Below are 25,921 nucleotides of genomic sequence, written 5' to 3' on the forward strand. Positions count from 1 at the left end.
AAATGAAAAAAAATTACTTACCATATAACTAAAACATACCGTTAACCTTGTTGTATGTTTATCTAGTGCCCAACATGTCCTAATTCACTGAAAATCGTTAGAAGTCGATGTACTTGAGATTGCACAACGATACTTGGTTTAGATATGTAAAAGGACACATTGTTTGGTTTTCTTTCTTTGATCGATTCTTCCTTCTTCACTGAAAAGCCTTATGTATTATAGAAGCCGATGTAGTAAACATTTTAAAAATATGTTAGTTTTCATGTTAAAATCATATATTTTGAGATGTATATGAAACCAACTTACTAGGTAAACATCATTAGTACGGGATGCCAAATAAGCATATAACATGTAGTACCCAATTACAATGACATGCCATAATAACTAAATTCAGTTTAAAGAAGCATAATTATAATTCAAATGATTATGGACAAATGTATGCATGTGACAAAGTTTTTAGCCTTCTAAATCGTTAACCTAATAAGAACCATATTTTAAAGATATATAATGCTATAATAGGAATAAATAAAATTTTGATTCTATAATAAATATATAAAATCTGCTTTTTATATCGAGTCATTCATAATATTTCATCTTTAATAATATCAACTTTGTATTATAAAAAAATAACATTTGACTTACTAGATAGCTTATTAGGACTACAAATTTATAATACAATGTAATAATACATTAAAGAAAACGTTACAAATTTTAATTTCTATAACACGTTATGATCGAAGGGGGATTCAGCTGATCTTATCTTTAATATACTAGTATTAGAGTAAATTACACATCCGGTCCTTCAATTTTGCATGAACGTTTTATTTTGGTCCCAAATTTAATGGGTTTACAAAGTTGGTCCTTATTTCATAGTTTCATAGTGCTTTTGGTTCTTGGATTTTATACAACAATACCTACATATTAAATATATATGCAATAACTATATTGTCCTTAATTTTTACATTTTATTAATTTATATAAAAATATTGCATAGGTAAAATAAGATTTTGTTCCTTCCCTTCCTTTTTCCAACCGCCCATTTCATTTCATCATCGTCTCTCACCCTACTCTCCCATAACCCACACTACAACACCACTGTTGCCCTCTTATGTGCTACCACCGTGCATCCCTCTTTCATGCATTCCCTTCCTTGTCTCACCAGTGCACCGCCATCCCCTCTCTAATGTATCTTGTGATCCCTTACATACAAAAATACTCCTATCATCACAAAACACCATTTTCCTTCATCATGATTGAGCATATTTGCTTTGAATAAGCATCAGTTTTATATGGCCATTTGTATACTGTGGAAAGAGAAATTAATTGGTTGGATTGCAACAGAAAAGAGACTTCTTAAATGAAAAATGCATATACCTAGTTGTCTAGCTTTTTGTTTGTTACAACCTTAGGATTATTTAATGTCCCTAATTCTCTGTTACTTTGTTTCTTTATAAATTCTAAGGAAGTTTTCTCAACTTGAAGTGTACATTTCTCTTATTGATTTGTAACTTTAAATTATAACTCATTTTTTATTCAAAAGTTAATTGGTTAAAGGTGAGAGATCTTCATGGTAAGAACTCTCATGGTGGAATTAAACTAATCAAAAGGGATAAAGAAAGAAAAATATGGAGAAAATTGTAAGCCATGTTCAAATGTTGGGTTAGGTGTCTTCCTTGAAAATGTAGTCGCTCCTACATAAATTGCAATCCGGTGAATTTAAATTAACAAGGTTTTAAAATCCATTAGGCTATATCTAGTTGGTCAACTAGGTCATGTGATTAATCAACGGGGACACTAAGATATAAAAGAATTTATATAAAAAAAATAAACATTTGGACTATTTAGCTAACTATGACCAACTAATGTTTGCCAAACCCGATTAATCACAGTCTGATTAGTTTTGTTGACTTATTTTGATTAATTTGTTAATTTTAACAAATTAATGAGCACCAAGCTGATTTATTGATTGGTTTTGATCGAGCCCACCTAATACAATCGATTACCATTATTTGTAGGGGAATTAAGATTACCCAAGACTATGATGAATCTACTATCTAGACTAATTTTTACAACATTAAGTTAAGCAATCAATTTCTTGGTAACAACTCTCATTTTTGTCCTATTCCTTCTCAAATTCTTGAGCTTTGACGAATCTAAGTCCTTTCTATTTATTGGTTAGTGTAAGAGACCAAAAGCGTTACAAAACTATAAACTAAGGATCAAATTTGAAATCCTTCTATTTATTGGTTAGTGTAAGAGACCAAAAGCGTTACAAAACTATAAACTAAGGACCAAATTTGAAATCCAATTATTTAAGGACTAAAACCATAAACATATACTATACACGGGGACCAAAGTTGTAATTTACTCTTAATATTAATTGAAATTAGTGCCAACTATAAATAGTGGTGCTCTCGACTGCTAAATTTCTTGGGAGCTAGCACAAAAACGAAAGCAAGAGAGCTTGAACTTCATCAATGGCGTGCAAGCAAAAGTTAATTCAACGATTGTTCAATATTCGCAGTAGTAAATCATCGAATCAAACATTAAGCAGTTGCCGCATTTCATCATCATCATCATCTGGTGTTCAATCCTTGATGCCACCGGAGCCAGACGGCGTAACGCCTGATCCAGAACACGGCTCGATTCTCCGGAGGTTTCTCCAGCGGCGACCGTTGTACCTTTCTTCCTCGTCGGCGTTGCCACAGATTTTCCGTCCTGGTGGTGAGAAGCTGTTGGAGCGGCTTAAAGAAATGGACATTGCCAGAAACCGAACACGTCTCGACGGACTTATTACTCCTCCGTCGTTGACGGTGGCCGACGCTAAGAAAATCCTTAGGGCTTCGCAACTTGAGATCGTGAAATCGAAGTTGAGAAACACTCAGAAGAATCGTGTATCATACGATGAGTTTATTCAGATATGTGTTGATGAATGTTCTAACAGAGACCAAGGTGTAGATCTCGCGAAAGTTCTAGACGATTCCGGTTCCGTTCTCATTTTAGGAACTATCGTTTTTCTTAAACCCGAACAGGTTCGTTAATCAATCTATATTCAATTCAAATCGGTGTTCAATAATCAATCAGTACAATTTTGTTCAAATTTTCATCTAATCCGTTTTCGTTTCAGGTAGTGAACGCAATCAATGGTTTAATGACCGGAGAGGATATTCCGGTGAAGGAGATGGAAGAGATGGAGCGATGGAAGTCAGAAATCGACGAGAAAGCTGAAAAAATGGTCCGGCGAGAGCTTTGGGGCGGATTAGGGTACCTAATGGTGCAGACGGCGGCGTTCATGAGGCTAACGTTTTGGGAACTTTCATGGGATGTAATGGAACCGATTTGCTTCTATGTGACATCAATGTATTTCATGATTGGATATGCATTCTTCATAAGAACAGCAAGAGAGCCTTCATTTGAAGCAATTTTTCAGAGCAGGTTTCGTGTGAAGCAGATGAAGGTGATGAAGATGGAAGGTTTTGATTTTGAAAAATATAAACAGATGAAGAAGAAAGCTTGTGGGTCTCATCAATACTATTCGATTAACTCATGAATCTTCTATTTGATCAAATAATCAAATTAAATTTAAGTTTCTCTAAACACAATTTTGTTTTTAACTACAAAGAACAAACCCTTGTTCATGATTTGAAATCTGGGTTTGATGTAAATTTCTTGAAGAATTGAAGTAAATTTCAAGAAATAAAGGTACATATAGTGAATTAAAGGTTAACCTTCCAAGTTATACAATTCTTTTAGACAATATATCTTTGTTGATGTGATGTTTTACTATATATAGTTAGAATAAATTGTAACAATGAAAAAAATGATTATTTTATATGATTTAAGCATTAAAATTAAAGATGACCTTTTATCTTTCTTGATGATGAAATTAAAAAAAAAAAAAAAAAAAAAAAGTTTGAATAAATTGTAACAATGATAACAATTTATCTTTCTTGATGATGAAATTAAAAAAAAAATTAAAAATAGTTAGAATAAATTAAACGAATCATGGTCGTCTATGTATAAAAAAGCATCGAGGTTCATTTTTATTTTTGGACAAGTGTTTATTTTTGTTTTTATTTTTATTTTTTTTCAATGTTTTAAAAATCAGTTTGAACTGATAGACTACAAACTAGCATTGATATTATCTTTATTTTTGGACAAGAAAAAAACGACTAGTTTTTACAAAAAAAACCGATCGAATCGGTTAAATTGAATAAAAACATATGAAAATAAAGCATTCTACGTAACAAATTTTGATGGTTGTTTAACATGTATTTAGATATTTTTAAATTGAATAAACCACATTATGGTAATTGGACCTTGTTACCAATTTCGGTTTCGGTTCCAACGGTCCTAATATATATATATATATATATATATATATATATATATATATATATATATATATATATATATATATATATATATATAAAACGCCAACGCACAAAAAAAAATCAGTAAAGTTTCACAAAGGCAAAATACACATATATGAACAATAAAACTAAAAATAAGATAAAAAATCAAAAGGAGCAAGTACATGTAAAACCAACATACAAATAGAAAAAGTAGATGCAAATAATAACTAGGAAGAAAAGTATCGATCTATAACGATGTCTCAACATTTGGAGTGAAAATTGCCGCCTATGTTCTAAGTATATCTAAAACCAACACAATTTTTTTTCTCACTTTCTATGTGACTGAAATCGATTCTGCTGTATTTCTAAATGTTGTTTTGGATACTTATACAATAAAGGTATATCATCACACAACTACTTCGACATCCTCATTTTTGTAACCTCCATATTCCGTTTGTGCTAATTCTTGATAACATTTAGAACCATTTACATGATAATAACTTTAAAGGGTAATAAACTTTCAATTTTGTTTATATTTAATCATTGAACTTTTTTTCGTATTTGATTTACCTCTGAATTATTTGAAATTGTTTAAATTTTGTCTTTATGACAGATTGTTACCGATCATAAAGGTAAAATCTGAACATTTTCAAATAATTTAAGAGCAAATCAAGCTCGAAAAAAATTTAGTGACTAAATGCTAAAATTGTGACAATGATTAAATTTATTGTTTATTAATGTTTTTTTTACTGTATAAGTAATAACTTGGAATAAATTGTTACAAAATGCTAAAATTTATTTTTTAATAGTATCCTTTAAGCATTAAGTATGTAAGAGGTTTGAAGTTATGTTAGAGGTTGTATCTAGAGCAGATTTTACTTGTTGGAGGTTTTATCTACTGTCCAAATTTAGGACACGTGTTTACTTTTGTTTTTAAGTTTCTCTCTTTTTGCTTGGTCCACACCCCTTTCTTCCTCCTTTCAAGGACCAGTTTATGACACAAAACAAACTCAATCTTCAAAGTTTGTCCAGTCGCTATTCCATATAAGTAGGGTTTGACAGGATAAGGAGCTTAAAAATTGTATTCAGCGTTAAAATACATATTAACGGTTTCTAATTGGTTTTAAGTCGGTTTTAAAACGGCTTATTTTTTTTGGCAATAGTTTTAAAATAGGAAGTGATTCGTACACAACAATTTTTTGTCATACACAATAATTTATGTATTATATGGTTATACAATACAACATTTTAAAACAACAATTGTTGTGTATGTAAAAAAATTATTGTGTACGAATCAGCTCTCTTTCAAAATGGTCTAATTTTCCGAACTAGTCTCGGGTGGGTCTTTATTTAGTTGCGAGACTCGGTCTTTATTTAGTCTGGTATTCTTTTTGGTCCGACATTTTTGGGACAGGTGTTGTACTTTTCCGGTAGGTTTTCTTGGTCGTAGTGTTTGTTTTTTCATGTTTGGGTTTTGGGGATTTATTATCTGATTTCAATATATTATTTTTCGGTTTTTTGTTTTGGTTTCGATTTTTTCTGTTAACAAATTATAATTAATACTAAAATCAGGGGCGGACCTAGAGGTGGTCGACGGTGGCACCGACAACCCCTAACTTTTTCGGTCGCAGTGGAAAATTTTTCGAAAATTTTCTTAATTTTTATTTTTTCTACTACCGTGCAACCTCTACTGTAAAATCTTGCGTCCGCCCCTGACTAAAATGATAAATTAAGATTTAATAGAAATCATATACTAAAATTTAGTAAAAAAATATATGGAAAGAAGTTAGGTAATATATGATTAAAAATATAAAAATAACACAAAAATCCAGATTCTTTTGAGACCAATATCGGATCGGTCTTGCCTCAATCTTGAAACGATCAACTATTTTTGGGACCGATCTCGGAATGGTTGGTTCTTTCTCCAAACTGGTTCTGAATGGTGTCGAGTCGGTATGGTCTCTTTTGGATCAATTTTTTTCCCGATCCAGTCTCATTTTAGACCGGTTTGTTTTCAGACTTTTTCACGACTGGCCTGATACCTATCTTTTTTCAGGTCTATTTCCCGTGTATACGTTAGCTTATGTTTTGAGTTTATTGTAACTAGAAGTTGCGCCCTTCCCATTTCACAAGGAGTGTAAGCGGGGCCGGAATTGTGTAACTACAAAGGTGTAAGGAGCAAACATGCAAATATACAAATCTCAGGTAGCTATCGAGCGAAGTAATATGTAAATTTTTTATTAGGTACGAAATATATTTGTATTTTTTCTTAATAAATGGACCGTTTCTGTAAAGAAAAATGCACAATGAGTTTTTCTATAAATTATGAAGACAATGTTTTTAATTTATTTTCGATATAGGGGCCAAACTTGCCAATATACGAAAAACTTAAACATATATACTATTTTCTGTATAAAAAAAACAACTCATATTGACCTTTTCTAAAAATTACAAAATTATAATGACTAGATATATCAGTACTGAAAAGATTTGTGGCAAAATCTAAAATGTATAAACTTCACTACTCATAAACCAATTCTATTTAATACATCAGGGGTGTTTGACAAAACAACATATTAGCTTATTAGTTTTCCACACCGCTATAAGTAAAAAAATGTTTGCATAAAAATAGCTTGTTGCGATATTAAACAACGAATAATTTTTTTTTTTTAAGTTAACTCTTTTTAAATTATTAGCTTACAAGCCAATAAGCCAATAAGCTATAACTAATAAATAATAACTTTTATTTTGCCAAACACCCCATAGTATAAAGTATAATATAATTAGTGTTCGTTGAAACCCTAAACAATATCTTATAATAGTTTAGAAATTAGTTTTTAGTGACTTTTTTTATAGGTTATATTTGATATAATAACTGGAAAAAATAATTGATAAATGATAGATAAAAAACTAGATCCTAGTTGATAAAAAATAACTTTTGATAAAACTAAATTATAAATAACTATTTTTTCAACCAATTTAAATGTAAAATAGCATATTAAACGTAATAATAAAATATATTTATTTAAGGATATATCTTAATTTAATTAATTATGTTTTATAAAACAATATATATATATATATATATATATATATATATATATATATATATATATATTATTTTATCAATCTAATTTCTGCTTATCGTTTTTATCTATTGATTTAAAAAATGGTTTGACTTTTATATTTTCATATGACTTTTTATATTTCAGTTAAAATAAAAGATATAAAAATTAAACCTTCTAATTTTTAAATAGATGAATTAAAACATAAGTAAAATATCACCTCTTCTTTATAAATAACAAACAAAATAGTTGAATAACTTATACTATTCTTATATGTTAACAAATTAACAACAGTAGACAAGATTATAATGATTTATTTAATATTTTATTTTTTTAACAGCAAATACAAATATATATACTAAACTACTCCTAATTATTTCACCTAAACAACTCAAATAAATAATGCACTAATGTCAAAAAAAAATGTTTCCTGTAAAGGATCTAATTTTTTTTATTATGTATTCTATATATTTTTATTTAAAAGTAAAAATTTATAATACAAATAAAAGTCTTTTTTTTTAGCTCCTCTTAAACCTTTGATGATATTTAATTTTTTAGGATCGGACCTATACATTAATTTGTAGTAGTCCCACATCGAAAGAAAAAAAAATGCTTGATATATAAGAAAAAAATGTAATAATTGAAAAAAAATGCTTGATTTAAAAGAGAAAAAATGTAATAAAGGAAAAAGAAATGCTTGATTTAAAAAAAAAAAAATCTATTGCTTCTCATCTCCTCTCTTTCTCCTCCAATCAATCAATCATCAAGAGATGTAATAAAGGATTGTTCATATTCAACACCCACCCCCTAATTCTCTCTTCATACAACATAAATCCGCCTCTGCATAAATATATCGATATGTCATCATTGACTTTAATTGATGAAATAAATTAAACGGTGCTATGCTCTTCCATGCAAAAATATTGATGTCATTATTGATTTGAGCAACTCACACGTGTATGGTGAGTAAGATTATCACGTGAAAGCCTCACGAGTCATTTTCTGGTGAAGGTGGCAATACTAATTTGTATCTAAAAAGAAAAATAGAATAAGAGTTCTTGATGTAATAATAAACACGAAAGAAGAAAACTTTATTTTATTTCAAGACCAAGTATAAAAGGTAATATGCGTTTTTATTTGTTTATAACAAACCGCAACAAACCTAGTAAAAGAATAAACAAACAAATCTGCAATAATTGACATGGTAAATAAAAGCCACAAAATTATAATTTGATATGCACCTCTATGAACTAGAAAATAGGATGAATTAATTATACATCATAAGCCGCTATAGTTAGGATGAATTAATTAGGGAAAATGACCTAGTAACAAAGTTTTAAAATTGAGATCATTATTCGTTTTTTAGTGTAAAAATATCATTTTACCGGTATTGTAGGTTAGCCGTTTTTTTGATTAATGGAGGGCCCACTTTCACTCGCCGCTTCTTTGATTAGTGGAGGGTCCACTTTCACCCACCGCTTCTTTGAATGTGTGTCCACTTTCACCCACCGCTTCTTTGATTATTAGATGGTCGTTAGCCGAACGAGTTTGATAGGACAATTAGTTCTCATTAAAAGCATAATGATATTAAAAAGTACTAGAACCTTTTTTTTATTAAAATCCCACAACTAGTTACATAAGAGAAAATGTGAATTTGTATGCTAACTTATGAAATTTCACATTACATTTTATAAGTCGTTAGTGGAGTTTGTGTGGTTAACCATTACACTAATAGGGACTAATAAAGAGTTGTAAATGGTATCTCATAAATTATCTTTGTTGATGGAGCATGTGTGGTTTACAAACACATCAATTAAGATGATAATTAACAATGAAGTTACCAAACACATTTGCATGGTTATTCACATCTTGTTTGTGATCATCGGTATCTCAGTCACAAATAGAAGAGCATAATCTGAGATTAAACATGCCACTGAATGGCTTCAATGAATCCCAAAAGACCTAGGAATTTCAATTAACTTAATTTCTTTTAAATTTCATTTTCCCTTAGTGGAATTGGTAAATCGTCGTTTACGTACCTTTATAAAACTTACAATTAGATTACGACATCCATTTTCAAAGTTGTGAATTATATAGTTAGATCCTAGCCTTAATATTTTATTTTGGATTTCTATATTAATGATTATTCTTATCTATCTAAAACTACCTTCCTTTTACAGATGTCTACCCCAAATGATGCTTCTGCTTCCTCCTCCTCCTCCAACAACCACAACTTCCCCATACTCTCTATCTGCTCCAAAGTCATATTGGATGGTTCCAATTACAATGATTGGATGCAAAACATTAAAATAGCCCTTCGATTTGAGAACAAATAGTATATTCTTGAAAAAGGAACTCATTGAAGTTGAAGAAGGCAAAGTTACTCCTGAAGAATACACCTCCTATAAAAAAACACTACGACAATGCAATAAAAGTTGCTTGCATCATGGTCACCACGATGACCCCTGAGCTGCAGAGATTCTATGAGGATTACTGGCCGTATGAGATGAACAAGGACCTTATGGAGAAGTACCATAAGCAAGATTGTCAAGAAAAGTATGATGTGGTAAAGTTCCTCATGGCGTGCAAAATGAAAGAGGGAGAATTTGTCTGTAGCCACGTGCAGAGAATGTAATGCTACGTTGAGCGCCTTGTTAGGCTTAACGTGCACTTTCATGAGGAGTTGGCTATTGACACAGTCTTGAACTCCACACCAAGTTGTTATGATTAGTTCATTTTGACATATCATCTGAACAATAGTGACACCACCTTGGCTTAATTTCACAACCTCCTTTAGACAGCTGAAGCAGGAATGAAAGGAAAAAGTATTGCCTCCACTCCTGCTAGTGCTCCCGTCCTAGCCCTTGGACAAGGAAATGGTAAAAATAGGAAAGGTCCTCCCAAGCAAAACTGGAGGGAAAGTCTCATGTAGGGACATCCAATAGTGTATCACACCCCCAGACCAGACGGCGGAAACGTCTGGAGGCGGGTGACTTCATTGTGCAATATCATAACAATTGAATATAAATGAAACAGAGCAATCCAAACATCATACATTGAGATAACAAATTTACATGGTTTACATATTGTATTTGTTCTTTGAGTTACACAAAAGATACATAAGTAGAAAACTTCAAACTACAACTAAATAGTCCTACATCCGCGTCCCTTATTTCTTGCTTACTAGATCCCTGAGAATACAAGTAGTTCTGAAAAGCGTCAACTAAAAAGTTGGTGAGTTCATAAGCATTTTGTACAAAATCGTTTACACTTGTTTAGAATCGTTCTTATTGTACTTTCAGAAAATAAAATATTTTCTATTAAATCGTTTGAAGCCTTGCTTTGAAAATGATGGATATATGTGTGCATGTCGTTACTTTTTGTTCATCCTTAAATGGAGTGATTTTGAAAAGTAGTGAAATTTGTAAAGGCAGGCTGTGTTCGAGAATAGCTCTTTTTTTGAAAAGTGTTAGCCAACCGTTTCCAGAAAATCTCCCATTTTCAAATAGAGAATAAAGTTGTAAATCTTGTTTTTCTTATCGGGTATAATCGAGTGTGTGCGTTCTAGTTGATCATTACCGAAATCGTATAAAATCGTTTTCTTTAGAAAATCCTACATTTTCTGTTATAAAATATTCGTAAGTTCTATTTCCAACTGCGTAAACTTGCATATGTAAGTGTGTAGGTTTATGTGACAACCCCAAAATCACAGCCAGAAAAGACCGGTTTCATTTATGCTTTTAAAATAATTTTCAGAGTAATCTTTTGATTTAAAAGAGTTACGGAATTTGTTCCCAAAACACAATATGATAAAATAAAGTTTATCAAAGCATTTCTTAAAGAAATGTATTTTTATATATAACGAAACTCGGGATGTCATGTTTCGATACAGACACAAAAGCATAAACGACACATTATAAGCCTTACAACAATTATACACAACTACTGGCCTAGAAACAAAATATCTTCACAAGTTGTCCAACTTATGCTCTCGCGCCACTGCCTGTAATACAAATAAAACTAAGTGGGCCAGGCTTGGGAGCCTGGTGAGCATATAGGGTTTTCATCCCACAATAAATAATTATATTCAAATTCACCAATCAACAATAACCCGATTACCCATTCCCGTTATCCTCACTTTACGTCCCTAAAACAACATCTATCTCAAGGGACCTAATCTAGGATTTTTCATCGGGACGGGCATTACTGTAAGGGGTTTCCTCAACAATACATGTCCTAAAGGCAACCATGAGGGGGATAGAGTACACCGGTGAACATCAAGCCCACAACACCTACAAGTTATAAACCTGCCAACGTTCCACATGACAGTGTAGAAAGAGTCCGTGGTCGTCATCCATACTCCGCTAGATGACTAGATCAACTACAACATCGAGGCCTCTCATCATTTTATTTCATCACACATCCACTATCTACCCATGTTCTACCCAACATCTTTGTGTGTGTGTGTGTGTGTGTGTGTGTGTATATATATATATATATATATATATATATATATACACACAACATAAAACATGTATAAAACATTCAACCGATACTCATTTCAAATAACACATAACATATAAACAAACAACACATATTTTATGGAAATACTTCGTATTTATGTGTTAGAAGAAAGTAACTCCACACTCACTTGATAAGACGATGATCGGACAACACCTCGTCTATTAAAATAATATTCTTCGAGGAAACCGGGATGTTTCCTTAAAAACAGGCTTCATGCGGGCAGAGCTTCGACTCAAAAACTATTTTTCTCGAGATCTTCGGGGCTTCAGGAATTGCTTCGTGAGTCGGGATTAATACCGGGGCTTCAGGGGGTAAAACTTGCAATATTGAAGAAAGTAGAAAGGAGTAGAGAAGAATTTAAGCAACCAAATTCGGCTGGGGGTCGAGTTCTATTTATAGGGTTGAACCCTTGCGTTACGTTGGGCGTAAGTCGCAAGTACGCAGGGAGTAATGCCTCTTTCATGAATATGCTGGGCGTACCAAGCCTTACGCTGGGCGTAGTTTGGATAAGACTGCTACGTGGCGAGCTTCGGGTGGTGCTACGCAGCTCTCTCTCGGACCACACAAGGCCAAAGTACGTTGGGCGTACTCAACGGTTACGCAGGGAGTACCCTTCGGATCAGATGGGTGAGTCATGGATTCAGATATTATCCGAATAAATAATTTTATTTATATATTTTAATTATTTAAAAACTTCAGAAATTCATATCTTCCTCTTACGAGCTCCGTTTTTAACGTTCTTTATATCCACGCGTAGGTGAGATTATTCTCTACAAATTTCATTTAGATTCCGTCGGCTTATTTGACTTTATTTTTATTATATTATTTTTAGTAGGCCGGGACAGAAAAACTCCGTTAGAAAATCATAATTTCTTCATCTGACGTCCGTTTTCGTCTGTCTTTCTTCCGTTGCACTACTATCGACAATATCTTTGATTCTCGTGTAGATTGTTTCAGCTAGAAATCACTCGATCTCAAATCCGAACTTCGGGCTGAATACTGCTAAGCTGAAACTTAGAAAAATCATAACTTCCTCATACGAAGTCAGATTTGGACATTCTTTTTATGCACGCTCTTGGTTTAATGTATTCTACGACTTTAGTTTAGATCACTAAGGCTAAATATAGCTCTAACGGAAATTCACTTTTTACGTCATTCAGCGTCGTGCGGGTTCTGTTGTGAAACTTCAACATGTCATAACTCCTTCGTTATAACTCGGATTTTAGCATTCTTAATCTCTCCGGAATGCTTGTTTCGACCACTACAACTTCCTTCATAGATATCAGACTTATCTCTTACTTTAATTTTCATGCTTATTTTATTCTTAATTCATTAAATTATAATAATTAAGCAAATAAACACATAATACACAAATATTTCATCATTATTAATTTAAAAAGAGTAACAAAGGTCAACCTAGACTATTACATCATCATTAATTCCTAGCCTAGAAACGCGGACGTTACAATTCTCTCTACCTTAGGATGATTCCGTCCCCAGAATCACACATCAACAAACAAATGTGGATAGCGACTCATCATGTCACTCTCCGTTTCCCAGGTGAGATTTGGCCCATTCGTATGTTTCCAACGGACAAGCACTAATTCGACCATCTTGCGTCGCAACTTCTTAGTTTTTCGGTCAACGATTGGCTCTGGTTCTTCAATCAACCTCTTGTTTTCATCAATTCTTAATTCAGAAATTGGAATTATGTCGGGAACTTATCCCGTGAACTTCCTCAAAATAACACACATGAAAAGTGTTATGAATATCATTCAGTTCTTCGGGTAATTCGAGCTTGTAAGCTTGGTTCCCAATCTTCTGAAGAACTTTAAACGGTCCAATAAAACTTAGACTCAACTTTCCCCTTTTACCAAATATTATAAGTCCCTTCCACGTTGAGACTCTAAGCAAAACCGAATCTCAACTTCAAAAGTCATCGGTCTTCGCTTTTTGTCATCATAACTCTTTTGACGATCCTGAGCTGCTAACATTCTCTCCCAGTTATTTTCAACTTTTTGGCAGTTTGATGGACTATCTCCGGTCCTATAAACTGCTTTTCCCCCCACCTCAATCCAACAAGACGGCGTACAGCATTTTTGTCCCTACATAGTTTGATAAGGTGCCATATTTATGCTCGAGTGGAAACTATTATTGTAGGAGAATTATACCAAAGGTAAATGTTCATCCCAGTTACCTTGGAATTCCAGGGTACATGCTCTCAGCATATCTTCAAGCGTTTGTATCGTTCGGTTGCTCTGACCATCAGTCATTGGATGGTACGTTGTACTCAAATAGAACTTGGTACCCAATTCCTCTTGTAGACTTCTCCAAAATCGCGAGGTGAAACATCTGTCACGATCTGACACAATCGTTAACGGAACACCGTGAAGCCTCACAATTTCTTTCACGTAAGAACTTGCAAGCTTATCGATAGAATATTTCTCATTGGCTGCTATGAAATGCGCACTCTTAGTGAAGCAATCAACGACTACCCAAATCATGTCGTGACCATTCTTTGTTCTAGGAAGTTTAGTGACAAAATCCATAGCAATGTTTTCCCATTTACCCATAGACACCGGTAAAGGTTCTAAACTCCCGTATGGTTTCTGATGTTGTGCCTTAACTCTTGCACATGTCACAAACTCGGCCACATACTTTGCTACATCAAGCTTCACCGTTGGCTACCAGTAGTAGGGTTTTAGGTCCCTATACATTTTAGTGCTTCTAGGATGAATTGAGTACATGGTTTTGTGAGCTTCTTCCATCAGAAGATCTATTATTCCTCCTGACTTAGGTACCCAAATACGATCTTGGAATACCTTTAGTCCATGACCGTTTGTACCAAACATCAACGTTTTGCCCAAATGTTCCTCCTTCCGGTCATTCTTTTCAGAAGCTTCTTCTTGAGCTTTCTTTATACTCTCCACAATTGTCGAGACAACTTCTATTCTCAACGCTCTTGGCCTTTTTCTCTCAAGATTGACTTTCCGACTGAGAGCATCAACGACAACATTTGCTTTACCGGGGTGGTAAAGTATCTCACAGTCGTAGTCCTTAAGTAACTCTAGACATCGTCGTTGCCTCATATTCCATTCTTTCTGATTAAAGAGATATTGGAGACTCTTATGATCAGTGAAAAGTTTGCACTTCGAGCCATAGAGATAATGCCTCCATAATTTCAGAGCGAAAACTACCGCTGCCAGCTCCAAATCATGATTGGGGTAGTTCTTTTCATGCTCTTTTAGCTGTCAAGACGCATATGCTATCACCTTTTCTCTTTGGGTCAAAACACAACCCAACACCAGACGCATCGCTATTGACAGTGAAGCCTTCGAATCCATCGGGTAGAGAAAGAATCGGTGCCTCACATAGCTTCTTCTTTAGCAAATCGAATGCTTCTTTGTGTTTATCACTCCAAGCATAAGTAGCTCCTTTATGAGTCAAAGCTGTTAATGGAGTAGCGATCGAAGAAAAGCCTTGGATAAACCTTCGGTAATATCTAGATAATCCTAAAAAGCTTCGGATCTCCGTGGGACTTTTTGGTTGTTCCCACTTCATCATAGCTTCAATCTTCGCTGGATCAACCATTATCCCTTCTTGGTTGACCACGTGATCCAAGAATTGGAATTCTCGAATCCAAAAATCACATTTGGAGAACTTAGCATACAACTTCTCCTTCTTCAAGACTTCCAACACTTCTCGCAAGTGTCTGCCATGCTCCTCTTGGCTTTTCGAGTAAATCAGAATGTCAACTATGAACACTATCACAGATTGATCAAGGAACGGATTACAAACCATGTTCATTAAATCCATGAATGTTTCTGGAGCATTGGTTAGTCCAAAAGACATAACTAAAAACTCGTAGTGTCCATATCGTGTTCTGAATGCAGTCTTCTCGATATCATGCTCTCTTACTTTCAGCTGATGATGTCTTGACCTTAGGTCGATCTCTGAAAAATAACTTGAACCTTGTATTTGATCAAACATGTCATCAATCCTCGGCAACGGATATCTATTCTTTATTGTTGCCTTGTTCAACTCTCTGTAATCGATGCACATCCTCATACTCCTGTCTTTCTTTTTCATGAATAACACCGGAGCTCCCTAGGGTGATGAACTAGGTCTTATGAAACCTTTTTCCAATAACTCCTGAAGTTGAATCATCAGCTCCTTCATCTCCATCGGTGCTAATCGGTAAGGTGCTTTTGCTATTGGCGTCGTCCCTGGTAACAAGTCGATACGGAATTCTACTTGTCGATCAGGCGGTAATTTGGGAAGATCTTTAGGAAATTGTAACACCCATAAAATTTAAGCCAAATTAAAACATTTTAATTCATTCAAAAACCATTAAGTTCATACATATTGTTTTCAAAATAGTTTAAACATTAGAGTATCCCCCAGAACCATATCATATAAATCATAAAACATGAGGAGCGGTACGATCACGCCTTCGCCTTGCCACTATCTCCTAAAGTACCTGATACAATACACTGAACTGTAAGACCGAAAGCTTAACGAGTTACCCCCAAAATATCAACCACACATAAACATACTAATAACATATCACAAATAGAACAACCATGCACATCGGGTCTACTATGTGACTGGTCCGTCTTCACCGGGCCTTCAGTCCACCTGGTCCACGCTCTGAGTCTAGCCATGTACATCGAGTCTACAGTGTGATTGGTTCGCCCGCACCGGGCCTTCAATCCACCTGGTCCACTCTCTGAGTCTATAGTATGACTGGTCCGCCCACACCGGCGCTTTAGTCGGCCTGGTCCACTCTTCGAGCCTCGGGACGTCTGGTCCGCCCTCTTGGGGCCTTCAGCCTATCCGGACCGCTCGCTGGGCCTTCGGGATATCCGGTCCGCCCTGGGTATGTTGACCTACAGCACAAAACAGGACCCACCTCAACCTAACCCCCATCAAACAACCATGTGCATATAAAACAATTAATCACATAACAAATCCTTAACCAGACAAACAGTCTAACAAATCACATAGCATATCAACATCCTAACCAGGATTCCGACCTAACCGGTCACTAGTATAACATCACCCTATATACCGGGTATCGACCTTAACTAGGTCACTAACATAACACCATCCTAAATACCAGGATTCAGATCTAGCAAAACAAACATAACAAACAATACCCGGATTTCCATCCGATAAAGGGTCAGCCTTGGTGCCGTAGATCCTGTCGATATAGTGAGGATAACTCTCCTGTAATTGCCGACTGAAGAGATAAGACCAAGCTGCTCCAACCACCGACACAAACTTCACCATAGAACACTACCAAAGAACCAATGCCATAAATACCAAAATTACCAAAATACCCTTGGAAGTCAAACTGGTCAACTCTTGGTCAAAGTCAAAGTCCTTAGTCAAAGTCAACCTTCCTGGTTGATTCTATTCGCCGAGTCAACCCATCGACTCGTCGAGTTCCTATACTCAGAACCTCCCATAACACGACTCAACTCGCCGAGTCCAACGATCTCCGAGTCTCATCCTGCTCAACTCACAGAGTCGTCCCTCGACTCACCGATCCAAAGCTTTAACCAAAAGAGGTTGGGTTCTGCGACCAGATTCACCGAGTCCAAGAACAGACTCGCCAAGTCCAAGGAAATATTCAACAGACTTGCCGAGTTGTTCTTCCAACTCGCCGAGTCCATGCACATGTTCATACAACTCGTCGAGTACACCCATGTGACTCGCCGAGTCTCTCCAGTTCTCAATCCATACAGTGGCTTTTGGAGCCATGCAGGGGCTCCAAACCATAGATCCACTCTTCTACAGTCTAACCCTCACATAAGGTTGCAAACTTTACGTGAAACCAAGGAGATATAGGCCCAAAACACACTAGGGCTAGGGTTAAGGACTAGGGGGCTTCACCAACAACTCATAGACAGGAGCTTTATGACATTTTGGACCATTACAGGCCTAGATCTGAAGTAGCAACCTCAGATCTAAGCCTCTAACTCAAAATAGCTCTCAATCATACCAAAAATGCCCCAAATCTCAAATGATAAAAGATCTAGATGCAAAAGAACCCAAGCAACATATTATTACCTCCAATGTAAGCTCCAACTAAAGTAGATCCCGGATCTGCACCACTCCTTTGCATCAAGCCTCTTGATCTTCAAGCCCCTTTCCAAGATTTTCTCCTCCAAAGCTCTATTCTCTCTATTAATGGAGGCTCACTCGATTCTAGGGTTTCTAGATCTCAAACGGGTAGCAAAGGGGCTGAGGGTGGGTTATAATGTGTTTTATATAGGGCACAACCCCCGGGATTAGGGTTTTCTCTCTTCAGCACCTACTCGTCGAGTCCAAGCCACCGACTTAGCGAGTTGGCCACATAAACCCATGACAAATCCCGCTCCGATTCGGCGAGTAAGCATGCCTACTCGTCGAGTCCCTTTCCTTAATTTACACTTTAAGTCCTTCAACAACATCTCTGGAATTTGGGGTGTTACAGAAATACTTCAGGATAATCACACACGACAGGAACGCTCTGCATCTCCTTTTTCTCCTTCTTAGCATTGATCACGAATGCCAAATATGATGTCCATACTTTGGCCAAACACTTTTGGCTTTCATTAGCGAAATGATCCTAGAATTTACTCTGTATTTGTCCCCATACACCATAAATGACTCTTTTCCTGGCGGGTTTACTTTTACAATCTTCTTCTTGCACAGTATTTCGACATCATTAGCACTAAGCCAATCCATCCCTAGCACGATGTCGAAACCATTTAGCTCAATAGGCAATAATTCCTCGTGGAACTTATTCTCATTCAAGTCAATTAAGATGTTTTTTCATACGATGGCTAACAGGTATAAACTTACCACTAAAAACTTCGACTAATAAAGCATTATTTAGTCTATCTACAGGCAAAGTTAGTTTTCTACCAAATTCATGCGGTATAAAGGAGTAATTAGCTCTAGAATCAAACAAAATTTGGGCAGGCAATTCGTTTATGAGAAAGGTACCTGAAGCGACATCAGCTTCTTCTTTAGCAGCTTCCAGTGTCATCTAGAAGGCTCTCGCCTTCGGCTTTGGTGAAATGTTGGGTTTTGCTGCATCCTTCTTCTTCGGACAATCTCTCGAGATGTGCCCCTCCTCACCACACCCATAACAAAATTTCTTGGTGAGGGTGCATTCGTTGGCATAATGCCCTGGCTTTCCACATTTGAAGCATGTGCCTACTTCTCCGTCACATTTCCCATGATGCTTCTTCTTACATTTGTCGCACCATTTCGCTTCGCCTCCTCCACCTCCTCTCAAACTAGACTTCGAGACTTGACCCTTTTTGCTGGACCCCGAGGGTCCGTCGAACTTCCTCTTCTCATCAGCCTCTGACCTCTCCAGACCCTTCTCCCTGATCTGGGTCTCAACATTTCTAGAATCCCAGATGGTGACTTTCAATGTGGTTGCTTGCTTAAACATTGGACCATCGTCCACTGGTAGTCCGAGGGCAAACTTGTTGACCTTAGAGAGTTCAACTGGAACTAAATATGGGATAAGCTTCATCTTTTTTATTTGGGAAACTAGCAGCGTATTCAGTAACGCTCAATTTTCCCTTCTTCAAAATTTGAAACTCATTATTGATTTCCAGAAGGTCCTGCTCGGAGCGGTATTGCAATTTGAGTTGCACCACAAAGTCTTCCCAAGACATTTTCCTCGCTTCTCCCTTGGGCATAGAGTCAGCTAACAACTTCCACCAACTCAACATGCCAGATTTTAACAGGGGGATCACAAGAGCGGTATTCTATATGTTGTTGCATTTGCAACTCTCGAACATTGTCTCCATTTCAGAGATCCGGTTTATAACTTCTACTGTCGGGCTTCTGGATAGACATGGTGGCTTGGATGCCATGAAATCCTTGTACTTGCACCCACGCCCATCATTTCCTCCATCCTGGTTGATTTGCCTAACAATCGGTGGGTTGGGTTAACCAACAGTCCCACTGAAGCTTCCTCTTTCTGAATGCCCTTCATTCAACTCAGGCTGTTCAATTGGCATTGAAGGTTCTTTGCAATTCTGGTGGAGTAGACACCTAGCTTCTTCCATTTGACGATTCAACATCATTTGGATCATTTCTTGTACCCCACCCATTGTCATTGGCTCAGGAGCTGCTGCTACAACAGGTACTCGCTCAATCACAGGTGGTTGATTCCTGCTTTCATCTGCGTTTCCAACGCCACTTTTGGTTCTTACCATTTTGATCCATACACCGAATAAGGTGAATTTAGATCCTCAATCATGATAGATAGATAAATCATCCTTATCACTCCAAAATGTTTACATGCTATTTCTAATACCGTAATCCTACGCTTAGAATCCTAAACACATAAGGTCTCCAGATCCGGTTGGCAACAAACCAAAGATCCGAACAAATAATATCATATATGGAAAACATATAACATTTATAACATAAAAGGAATTTAGGAAACTTTCCTAAAATAAACTAGTTCTCGTGTCTAAAATATCAAAGACACTCATCTCACAATCTTCACTTAGCATTCTCAGTTTAAGTCTAGAAATCCTACAAATTCCTAGTTCGCTTAAACTAATGCTCTGATACCAACTGTGACATCCCCAAAATCAGGGCCAAAAAAGACCGGATTCATTTATGCTTTTAAAATAATTTTCAGAGTAATCCTTTGATTTAAAAGAGTTACAGAATTCGTTCCCAAAACACAATATTATAAAATAAAGTTTATCAAAGCGTTTCTTAAAGAAATGTATTTTCATATATAACAAAACTCGGGATGTCATGTTTCGATATAGACACAAAAGCATAAACGACACATTATAAGCCTTACAACAGTTATACAAAACTACTGGCCTATAAACAAAATATCTTCACAAGTTGTCCAACTTATACTCTCGTGCCACTACCTTTAATACAAATAAAACTGAGTGGGTCAGGCTTGGGAGCCTGGTGAACATATAGGGTTTTCATCCCACAAAAAATAATTATATTTAAATTCACCAATCAACAATAACCCGATTACCCATTCCCGTTATCCTCACTTTACGTCCGTAAAACAACATCTATCTCAAGGGACCTAATCTAGGATTTTTCATCGGGACAGACATTACTGCAAGGGGTTTCCTCAACAATAGATGTCCTAAAGGCAACGATGAGGGGGATAGAGTACACCGGTGAACATGCCAGCGTTGAACCTGCCACCATTCCCCAGAACAGTCTAGAAAGAGTCTGTGGTCGTCATCCATACTTCGCTAGATGACTAGATCAATTACAACATCGAGGCCTCTCATCATTTTATTTCATTACACATCCACTATCTACCCATGTTCTACCCAACATCTTTGTAGATATATATATATATATATATATATATATATATATATATATACACACACACACACACACACACACCATAAAACAGGTATAAAACATTCAATCGATTCTCATTTCAAATAACACATAACATATAAACACACAACACGTATTTTATGGAAATACTTCGTATTTATGTGTTAGAAGAAAGTAACTCCACACTAACTGGATAAGACGATGATCGAACAACACCTCGTCTATTAAAATAATATTCTTCGAGGAAACCGGGATGTTTCCTTAAAAACCAGACTTCACGCGGGCAGAGCTTCGGCTCGAAAACTATTTTTGTCGGGATCTTCGGGGCTTCGGGACTTGCTTCGTGAGTCGGGATTAATACCAGGCTTCGGAGGGTAAAACTTACAATATTGAAGAAAGTAGAAGGGAGTAGAGAGGAATTTGAGCACCCAAAATCGACTGGGGGTCGATTTTTATTTATAGGGTTGAACCCTCGCGTTACACTGGGCGTAACTCGCTAGTACGCGGGGTGTAATGCCTCTTTCATGCGTATGATGGGCGTACCAAGCCTTACGCTGGGTGTAGTTCGGATATGACTGCTACGTGGTGAGCTTCTGGTGGTGCTATGCGGCTCTCTCTCAGACCAAACAAAGCCGAAGTACGTTGGGCGTACTCAAAGGTTACGTGGGGCGTACCCTTCGGATCAGATGGTGAGTCACGGATTCGGATATTATCCGAATAAATAATTTTATTTATATATTTTAATTATTTAAAAACTTCAGAACTTCATATCTTCCTCATACTAGCTCAGTTTTTCATGTTCTTTATATCCACGCATATGTGAGACTATGTTCTACAACTTTCGTTTAGACTCCGGCGGCTAATTTTGAATTTATTTTTATTATATTATTTTTAGTAGGCCAGGAGAGGAAAACTCCGTTAGAAAATCACAACTTCTTCATTTGATGTCATTTTTCGTCTGTCTTTCTTCTGTTGCACTACTATCGACGAGATCTTCGATTCTCGTGTAGATTGTTTCGGCTATAAATCACTCGATCTCAAATCCGAACTTCAGGCTGCATACTACTAAGCTGAAACTTAGACAAATCATAACTTCCACATACGAAGTTAGATTGGACATTCTTTTTATGCACCCTCTCGGTTTAACGTATTGTACGACTTTTGTTTAGATCACTAAGGCTAAATATCGCTCTAACGTAAATTCATTTTTTACGTCATTCAGTGTCGTGTCGGTTCTGTCGCGAAACTTCGACCGGTCATAACTCCTTCGTTATAACTCATATTTCAACATTCATTATCTCTCCGAAATCCTTGTTTCGACCACTACAACTTCATTCATAGATATCAGGCTTATCTCTTACTTTAATTTTGACTCCTATTTTATTCTTAATTCATTAAATTATAATAATTAAGCAAATAAACACATAATTCACGTAATACACAAATATTTCATCATTATTACTTCAAAAAGAGTTAGAAAGGTCAACCTAGACTATTACATCATCATTAATGTCTAGCCTAGAAACACGGACGTTACAGTTTATCGTTTTCAAAATTATATACAAAAGTTCTCTATAAAGTCTTACATTTTCTGATTTGTAAAAATAACAGTGGTAAGACTTTAATACTTGTTAGGTGAAAGAAATCAATCATGGCGATCGTGACATTCTACGCAATGAACAAGGACAGTTAACACAACAAATGCGGACCATCACTACCATGCGTAGGACAGTCAACACAATGAGCCAAAATTTATTTATGAGGTTTTCCTTATATAAATTTTTTGTCGAAATAACATATTCTAGTGATTCGTTAAAACCATACTAATCATGACGGAGACCTGTTTTGGCGTTTCTCAGTGCCCTCGGTTTGATAAAAACATTTGTCACCCTAGACTGGCCGGTCTAGCTGTAGCGAACAACGAAGGTGCGGGGTGTCAACCCCGTATAGATCTATACACAAATTCCCGCTCTCCCTCGAGGTGACTCTAGCTATAACTCCTTATAGGACTTTAGGTGTACACTAATATTTTTATATTTAGGTACTTTTGAGATTTGTCTGACTAGAATATTCACAACCTTTCGAGCAATCGTTCGGGATTCATTATTTGTTAGATAAATAATGATATTAGTGGTCATTGAATAGAAATATCGTTCTTGTTCCATATCGTTATTTGTACTTGTTATTTGGGTACTTCATGTTCGTTCCATTTCGTTTATTGAAAAATAAGCCATTTTGGAACTCTTGTCAAACTAACCCTACATTATCGGAATTGGCAAATATGGTCTTTCCTTACTATGAATTGTCGGCTCAGACCCATATTAGACTGAAGAAAAGTGGCAAGTCATAATTTGTGAAAATTTATGATTGCGGGTTATGACACGCATTTTCTGTTTTATGACATATAGAACATTACTTATGTTCCTAAAGGTTTTTACGACAGCTGTTTATGACATGCAAATATTTTTGTCATGAAAATCTATTTTCGTATATTGTTCTTGATAAAAACTATTTATATTAAAATATTTATAAATAAACTCAACTAGTCAGTTGATTTGGTAAAAGTCATGAGCATGAAATAATACTCCAAGATAACCTTTATATTTATGTTTGACCAACAGTGATTTCAAAATATTATTATTTTCATATTTTAATCACTTCCCAAAATATTTTATCTAACAACTTGTTTAAGTGAAACTTGAAGCAATTCCTTATAGTTGTTGTTATAAAGTTTGTGACTTATACTTGGTATCTACTGGTTCTTGTTTCTAAACACATTTTGTGAAATATAATCCAAACTCTTGAGACTTAACCAAAATCTCGAGTTTTTGGACTAAGAGTAAGGAATTTCATACTTAAGCACATGTAAGATGGCATGCATACACAATAAGTAATTAGATCATGATTTACACAAGGCTTTGACTTGTATTCTCCCCCAAAAAACAATAAAAACAATACAAGCTTAGAAAAAGTGGGGGTATGAAGCTCACCTTGAGTTGGTTGAGGAGTTGTTTGGAGTTATGGAGTGAAGATCTCAAGCTTAAACTTTTGGCTGAGATGAGGAACTCCTCTTGGAAGAATGTTAACCTAAGGTTGATTATCACATATTATTATGAATAAAATAATATGGATTCATCTTGAAAAATTATGTAAAATCTTAGATGAGTAGAGAACTTACTTTACAAAAACTCTAGGGAAGATTTGAGAAATTTTGCTTCCAGCAAGATCCTTGTTCTTGCCTTTGGGATAAGCTTTTGAGAGGAAACGAGAGGAGTGAGAGGAAATGGATAGCCCAATCTTTCTTCTACTGTCATTGTTTTAAGAGTATAAGAAAAAGGGAAGAATCTTTGGTGCATGGGGATCTGCTGGTCCATGCATGGATATTTGGTGGGTAAAGCATGGGATACTGTGATTTGCATGGGGAATAGGAGTTTCATCAAATCACCAAGTCACACTCTTTGTCCTTATCTTGATTTAGGATAGGATCTTCCTAAATCCTAAACTTTTGTTTTATGAAAATATGATTTAAATAATTAAATTTGGCATAAGCTAGAGGTTTTAGGGGTCTCGGTTAAGAAAAACACGAGTTTGGTGGGATTCCCGACCTCAAAATACCCCAAAATGGAGAAAAGTTCCGAAATAGTCCAAAATCCGGGGCTAAAAGGTGAACTCCGGAGTCATAGGGTGCATTCCGAAGCTATATCTCAATTTCCGGAGTGGAGCTTCATACTTGCGACGGTCCGAAGTGAGTACAAGGGGGGTTCCGGAGGTACTTGGCGAGGCGGCTAGACGTCCGAAGGAGATCCGAAGCGTCCGATCATGGTGCTTCCGAAGTGAGGGAGGTTCCGAAGTGATTTCCTCCTGCTTCCTTAGAAGGTCTTCTGGACTAAGAGCGTTCCGGACCAAGAGGGTCATTTTGCGTTCTCTCCTTAGGTTTTGGGCTGTTTTCGACTGAGGAAGGTGCTTAGAGAGATTTGAGAGAGATTTTATATACGTTGAGAGATTTGGGAGAGATTTCACATTCTTGGAGAGATTTCACATGCTTGGAGAGATTTGGGAGAGATTTCACATACTTGGAGAGATTTAGGAGAGATTCAATATACTTAGAGAGATTTCACATACTTGGAGAGATTGGGAGATATTTCACATTCTTGGAGAGATTTGGGAGGGATTTCACATACTTGGAGAGATTTGGGAGAGATACAATATACTTGGAAAGATTTCACATACTTGGAGAGATTTGAGAGAGATTTCACATTCTTGGAGAGATTTAGGAGGGATTAGATATACTTGGAGAGATTTGGGAGACATTTCACATACTTGGAGAGATTTGGGAGAGATTGAATATACTTGGAGAGATTTACATTCTAACACTACATGGCTTATTAGGAACTCATATTGTATACTTAAATGTGTTAGCACAAGTCCCACAATAGTCCTTTGTTACCCAAGGATGGAATTTGCTAGCCAAAAAGGCTAGTTGTGACATCATCCCCCCGTTAGAGGGAATTTCGTCCCGAAATTCTTTCGAAAGAGAGGGTTATGAATGCGGAAATCGGTGAGCATACTTTTGAGTTATTTGGTCTTTGTGTTCCCAAGTGAATACCGTCTCACGTCTAGCGTTAC

The 25,921-nt window shown here is 35.9% G+C and overlaps 1 protein-coding gene across 1 annotated transcript; it reads left to right on the forward strand.

The window, feature by feature from the left end:
- Positions 1 to 2,436: 2,436 nt before the first annotated feature.
- On the forward strand, positions 2,437 to 3,759 carry LOC111894519 (calcium uniporter protein 1, mitochondrial). The gene is made up of 2 exons (XM_023890589.2): positions 2,437 to 3,032; positions 3,128 to 3,759. The coding sequence occupies exons 1-2, from the start codon at positions 2,478 to 2,480 to the stop codon at positions 3,548 to 3,550; spliced, it is 978 nt and encodes a 325-aa protein (XP_023746357.1). The 5' UTR covers positions 2,437 to 2,477; the 3' UTR covers positions 3,551 to 3,759.
- Positions 3,760 to 25,921: the final 22,162 nt, after the last annotated feature.

The sequence above is a fragment of the Lactuca sativa genome, chromosome 4 (genome assembly GCF_002870075.4).
Source record: "Lactuca sativa cultivar Salinas chromosome 4, Lsat_Salinas_v11, whole genome shotgun sequence".
Classification (NCBI taxonomy): domain Eukaryota; kingdom Viridiplantae; phylum Streptophyta; class Magnoliopsida; order Asterales; family Asteraceae; genus Lactuca; species Lactuca sativa.

What these genes read in the sequence shown, in the direction of transcription:
- LOC111894519 (XM_023890589.2), top strand. Translation starts at nt 2,478, where the DNA reads ATGGCGTGCAAGCAAAAGTTAATTCAACGATTGTTCAATATTCGCAGT. An exon ending in TTTTTCTTAAACCCGAACAG is followed by an intron (nt 3,033 to 3,127) that starts GTTCGTTAATCA and finishes TTTTCGTTTCAG; the next exon opens with GTAGTGAACGCAATCAATGG.